This window comes from Plectropomus leopardus, unplaced genomic scaffold (assembly GCF_008729295.1).
Source record: "Plectropomus leopardus isolate mb unplaced genomic scaffold, YSFRI_Pleo_2.0 unplaced_scaffold2374, whole genome shotgun sequence".
Classification (NCBI taxonomy): domain Eukaryota; kingdom Metazoa; phylum Chordata; class Actinopteri; order Perciformes; family Serranidae; genus Plectropomus; species Plectropomus leopardus.
Window position 1 is genome coordinate 1 of NW_024625758.1, and position 6,143 is coordinate 6,143.

A 6,143-nucleotide genomic window follows, 5' to 3' on the forward strand; every position below is an offset into this window, starting at 1 on the left:
ATTTTTTAAATTTGATTTAAGTAATTTATGATCTAATATAATTTATTTTATTTTTTACACATTTATTTATTTTACAGATACACAGAACGACAACACAGCTGACGTCACTGGTTAACGCGCTGACGTAGGACGCTGAGCTGTCATGGCAACGGCGGGCAGCTTGTTGTTCCTGTAACCGAAGCTGAGGAGCAGCTGCCGGTTAGTATGCTGTGCTTAAGCAGTTAACTAGTTTTGTAAAATTAACCAGATAGTTAACAAAGTTAAAGTCAGCGAAATGACAAAGGGGTGACTTCTCGCGGTGTTTTGTCGGCGGCGCGAGCGCCATGACCGTCCGCTTCAAGGTAAGCAACAGGTGTTAGCATCGTTAGCAAAACAAACCGATGCTAACTTTAGCTACCTGGTTTTCTAATTGAAGTATTCATGAAGTATTTTTTTACTGCATTTACCGACATATTTAGTTGTAGTGAACCTGTCGTGAAGCCGGTGTGACGGCTGAACAGTGCACGAGACTGCAGAGTCAGTATAAATGTGATTTAATCTGATGTAATGAGCTAATCCAGCTAATCAGGCTCAGATTAACATTTACCTGACTGCACACCTGCAGCAGGGACACTCAGCGTGCTTTTGTTTGGGGGACACTTTTGTAAAATGACCAGGGGTCAGCCACAGCAGGCCCATACATGTTTCTAGGATTTTAGGACATTTTGAGGGTTTAAATTCATTTTTAGGTGTTTAGGACAATCCAAGGATATTAGGACAATTTTAGGATTTTAGGACCTGTTTAGGATTTTAGGACACTAAGGGTTAAGATAGAATTTCTCTCTCAGGGTGTGGTGGATCCTCCACTTGCACTTTTAATACATAAGCTCTATTTTGATGCTGTTTCCTCTCAAGAAATTAGTAGATTTAGAAAATGATTAAAAATAAATTGAAGAAGTTGAAAATTGCCAGAAAACTATATTTATAATGATCACAATTGTATATTATTATATCATATATCATAAAATTGTGTGGTAGACTTGTTATTTACTGTTTTTCAAGTTATTTGCATTTTTTAATTTCCCTTTTCTTTCCTTTTTTCTTTTTTGTTTTAGCTAAATTTCTTGTAGTTAATCTACAATTTGCACAAATTTAAGATAAGATAATCCTTTATTAGTCCCGTTTGCAATTATATATATATAATTTGTTGCTATTTTTTGGTCATTTTTATTTAAGTTGGTCATTAGCTACTTGTTTCTAAAAAAAAAAAGAAGCTAATTGACTCAGGTTTCAAGGGTCAAAGTATAGTATAGTATTATCAGCTAAAGTAAAGTAAAAATATGTATCTTGCAGCAAAGTGTTTTGGATTAGTATTACTGCTGCATTAATGCATATGTGTCATTTTCCTGCTGTAGATATTTAAGGTCGTGATTTAAGCTCCTTTATATCCTGTTGGATAGTTCAATCTACGTCATATTCTATAACATTATCATATATTTGTAGCGTGGCTGTCCTGTGCATCCTTTTTTTTAACTGTTGTCCAACATTCACTCTGGCATATTTGGTATCCTTGCATGCGTTTTGATCACTCCTTGACTTTAACAGAATTTTTGTTTGAACAATAATTTGCAGCAGAGTTGGATTTGTAAAGAGCAAAAAACACAATAATCTCTGCGTGTTTGTTTCAGTGTCAGAGTGAATACCAGAAGAGCTACAAGGCTTCCCGGTCTAGAAGTGTGTCTCCTCAGCGCTGCGCCCCACTGGCCGGCCTGCGCTCCGATCAGATGGGTAAGACCTCTGATACAAGCTTTTTAAACAAACTTTAGCCTGAAGAGGAAGAAGAAAATGTGAATTCGACTATTTTATCATCTTATAATGGTCACATTGACCTTTCCCCCACTATCCAATAACCCCATAATAGGAGTTTAAGTTAAGTTCTCGCTCTGACACCAAGTACCAATAAAAACTTAAAGTCTGAAATAATCTTTGAACACTTCAGTACATAACATCCAACAAATTTGATTATTATTATTCTGAAAGTGTAAAATCAAAGCATGTTTCTTTGACATTACTTCCTCTCAGGGATCAGCAGAGAACCACGTCTGCAGCGGCGGAGGAAGCTCAAAGCCGGTGGCCTTGCTCGGTCCTGCAGCTCTCTGCTCTGTCCTTCAGATCCAAAGCCAGAGCTCGCTGCTGAGCCGACTCCTCGTGCACACAGAACAGCACCTCCTGCTGGTAGGAAGCCTCCTTAACAAACTCAGGAGAATCTCCTCAGACAGACGTTAGAGTAACAACGCAAACATAGTTGTAAAGTTTCAGTGAAGCACAATAAAGTGCTGCTGTAAAGCATGAGGGCCACTTTTGCAAAAATCAGGAGATTTTCGGACATATCTGTGATTTAAGGACATTTCTAAGATTTGGAGACGTTTCTCAGATTTGAGGATGTATCAAGGATTTAAAGACATCTCTGGGAGTTAAGGATTTATCGAGAATTTTGGAAAACTCTAGGATTTTAGGACATTTCTGGGACTTTAGGCTGTTTCTAGCATTTGATGTAATTTCTAGGATTTTTAGGATGTTAGAGGCTTTGTTAAGGGTGTGGGGGATCCTCCACTTGCACCTTTTTGATAAACAAGCTCTATTTTGATGCTGTTTTATGCACTCTGGTGCCTTATGTGTACTAAAAGTACAAAAATAATTCTCAGTGTGAATCACTTTATTTTTTTGTGAATTAAAAAATGTTGGGGGGGCAGATTTGGCCTGCGGGCCATAGGTTGAGTATCACTGCTGAAGTAATGATAACCTATTAACAAGCTTACAGTTAAAGCTACCGACGTCAGTATGTTAAGATCATGTGTAATGATAGTGTGTAAACATGAATAAATTATTTGGAAATGGAAAAAAAAGTTGCTTAACATCCTTTGAGAAACTAACAAAGTGTTCATAAAATGTTCTCGCTCCTCATAACCAGCCTCAAGGAGTCGCTCAGCCCACAAAAAGGAGCCTGCCCTGGAGCCAAATCCCCCTACACCTCCTGGAGCCCAGGCTGACTCTGGACCTGCTGCAGACCCTGGACCTCCTGCAGGACCACGACCTGCTGCAGAACCTGAACCATCAGTAGAACCAAAAGCTGCTGGGAAATCTGGTATAAAATTTTTTTTACATAGTTGTGTTTTCGTCACCTTCTTACGTCTTAATTCTGTTTTCAGTGATTTTAGACCCCCGACTCTGAGTGGTTACGTGTCTTTCTGTCTCCTCAGCGAAGCCCCTCCCCACAAAGTCTGACAGCCAACCGCAGCTGAGCCGACCTTTGACAGCAGCACCTGACGGACAGCAGCCCTCGGCCAACGAGGTGAGCCAAAATGAAGCCACATACTTGAGTTACCACCTCCACTACAGCTGTGTTTCTCTGTTTACTTTGCCTTAAATAAAAAACATAAATTAACAACATCGCTTTCATTCCACATCACAGGTGCAGCACGCTCTGCAGTGGAGGGCGGGGCTTAGGGCGGGAGGTCAGAGGTCAGGAAATCAGAGGTCAGAGTACAACAGACAGTTCAGCTGGAAGAAACCTGCAGCTGCTGCTTCACCCATACTGACTGCAGGACAGGTACAATACCATCTAATATACTACTGCTACTACTAAGAGTACATGTTTCACCCATACTGACCACTACAGCTGAAATTTAACAACACCGTGCTCTTTTCATTCTCAAAGACAGCTTAAATAAAAAAACAATAAAAAGACAAAATAAGAAATAATTTGGCAATAATTAAAACAAAGAAAATAAAGAAAAAAACATCATCTATACTGAAACAACCTTGCATGGCCCCCAAATTCTGTATCCCCCAACCATCTATCCAAACCTATATATCCCCCCAAAGAAAGAATTACTGTGTGTATTGCCACTGTTAAGTACTGTGATTCAAAATTACAGTTTATTGTGAAATAAGCAGCTGGGACACTAAATCCTTCTGTAGTACTGCATGATGTTGCAGCAGTAGTACTGTGTGTCCTCTAGGTGGAGGTAGACTGTTTTACTGCTGGTTTAACTTTACTGAAGTTTAACGTCCCCCATTACTTTACTGGTGATGATATAACTGGATCCACTGTATCCTGTGAATGACTGAATTTAAGAGTGGTTTAAAGAGTCGTTCATTCACTTTATCCACCTTTGATTTTTGTGATCTGAATTTGGCCAACAAGACTTTTATGTACAAGCACTTTAACTTGGTGTTTTGGAGCAAAAGAAAAGAAAAACTCAAGTATTTATTAGAAAGTTACAGTGAAAAGTAAATAAAATGTATCATGTACAGTGTTCAGTGTCCACAATATTGACTGAAGAATGTGCTTTTCTTCACAGTATGAGTGACTGCTGACCTTTGACCTTCCCTGCAGGTGCTCCGCTCCAGCAGCCGGTCTATGCCGCCCTTTAAGAAACATCCTGTTCCCATGGAAACAGAGTATCGGCGCAGCTTCCAGGGCCTGGCCCCGCCCACGGAGCCCCGCCTCCGGAAACACCTGGAACATCAGCAGAGAGTCCCACTGTTTCACCTACAGACGGTACACACACACACACACACACACACACACACACTCACTCACACACACTTATTTCTCTCTGCCTCAGTAGTAATAATCTTACTAACATGATGCCTTTTCTTGTCCCACTTTGTATTTATGGCTCTTTTCTTTATAATTTGTTAAATGTATGTATATTATAAGGTTTTATTTATATCATGGCCACTAAAAAATCTAAATTCTGATTGGTTGGCAAGTGTGCATGAACTTTTAGTGACCTGACACCTACTCATGTGTCAGTATTAAACTGCACGTAAGAACGCCAACGCTGAGGCTCATTTATAGGTGAAAATACATTTACTGCTTTCATGCTTGTTCAAGTACAAGCAACACTTTTGTTTTGAGTTAGTGAACACTCGTACTCTTCTAAAATATTTCGTTTACCTGACAGGTGCAGTATTTGTAAAGCTTCAACAAATAATTGATTAAATGATCATTGATCGTAAGAATTTAATCTGCAGTCATTCTGGTGATTGTTTAATCATTTTAGTCATTTTTCTAAACTAAATTTGCAAATTTGCTGTTTTTCTTTGTCATATATGATGTAAATAAAATAGCTTAATATTTTTGGACTTTACAACATAAGCTAATTTAAGACAATATCACGACCTCTGAGGAATTCTGAATGTCCTTTTTTACTTTAAAAAAAAAGAAGAAGATATAATTAGAGATTAATAGATGATGAAAATGGTAAATTGAAGCTCTAGTTTTCTTTCTGTTCCTTTTTTAGTGTGTTTTTAAAATATAATATCACTTGTCGTAATAATGAGGTAATAAATTTTGCTCAGATTTCATTTTTTCGGTCTGGACACAGAAATCTGAGTCGATCTATAAGTCTTGTAATGTGAACGAAGCCTTCGTGACTGCACAGTGCTTCTGTTGTCATTTAACCTTTCACAATAAAAGTCTGTTTTTTCTTTTACAGACCAACAAAAAGAGAAGGGAGGAGTCAGAAAAGAAGTCCAACCCTAAAAATAATGTCCCCGCCAACCACAGCAATGACACCGTGCCTCCTTCTCCTCAGGTGACGAGAGGACACAGGTGTGTTTCTGTGTGTGTGTGTGTGTGGTGTGTGTGTGTTACAGTGTATTGTGAATGCATTATGTTTATAAATGTCTGTCTGTCTGACAGGATGTTGACAGAGTATGAGACCAGCTTTCGTTCTCCCCTCAACAGGATCGCGGAGGAAGACGGAGCCACGGACGGCGTCGGCTGTCAGGTCAGGGTTCAGCGTCATCGAGCACGCGTCGTAATGAGGGTCACTTCCTGTCTTTATTACGTTTATCAAGCTGCAGCCCAGAGGAAGGTCAGGTGAGCTTAGTTTAGTGTAAAAACTGGACGCATAGAGAGACTGTTAGCCTCTAATAAACCTTTAAACAACTTCAAAACATGTTAGCCTGCAAGCTACCAGAGATGGAAGTTCAGGGTTTGTAAGGTCATGAAAAACCTGAAAAAACAAAACTTAGCAACGCATTAAATTTAATCAAAAAATCACCAAAATTTTTTTGAAGTAAAAAATTTCACCAAAAATGTTTCCTCACTAAACTTTGCTAAATTTTTTTGAAGAAAAATAAACCCCAAC

The 6,143-nt window shown here is 38.9% G+C and overlaps 1 protein-coding gene across 2 annotated transcripts; it reads left to right on the forward strand.

The window, feature by feature from the left end:
- Nucleotides 1–165: 165 nt before the first annotated feature.
- Nucleotides 166–6,001, forward strand: LOC121966252 (nuclear protein MDM1-like). 2 transcript variants are annotated; one of them, XM_042516359.1, is made up of 9 exons: nucleotides 166–341; nucleotides 1,668–1,767; nucleotides 2,062–2,214; nucleotides 2,951–3,124; nucleotides 3,240–3,331; nucleotides 3,452–3,589; nucleotides 4,379–4,543; nucleotides 5,487–5,602; nucleotides 5,693–6,001. In XM_042516359.1, the coding sequence occupies exons 1-9, from the start codon at nucleotides 324–326 to the stop codon at nucleotides 5,874–5,876; spliced, it is 1,140 nt and encodes a 379-aa protein (XP_042372293.1). In that variant the 5' UTR covers nucleotides 166–323; the 3' UTR covers nucleotides 5,877–6,001. The 2 variants fall into 2 exon arrangements, with proteins under 2 accessions (XP_042372293.1, XP_042372295.1); XM_042516361.1 differs by having other exon boundaries at nucleotides 5,738–6,000.
- The last annotated feature ends 142 nt before the right edge of the window (nucleotides 6,002–6,143 follow it).

Excerpts from the sequence above, each read along its gene's own strand:
- LOC121966252 (XM_042516359.1), top strand. Across the intron at positions 1,768-2,061 it reads CCTGCGCTCCGATCAGATGG|GGATCAGCAGAGAACCACGT; the intron begins GTAAGACCTCTG and ends ACTTCCTCTCAG. Across the intron at positions 3,332-3,451 it reads AGCAGCCCTCGGCCAACGAG|GTGCAGCACGCTCTGCAGTG; the intron begins GTGAGCCAAAAT and ends TCCACATCACAG.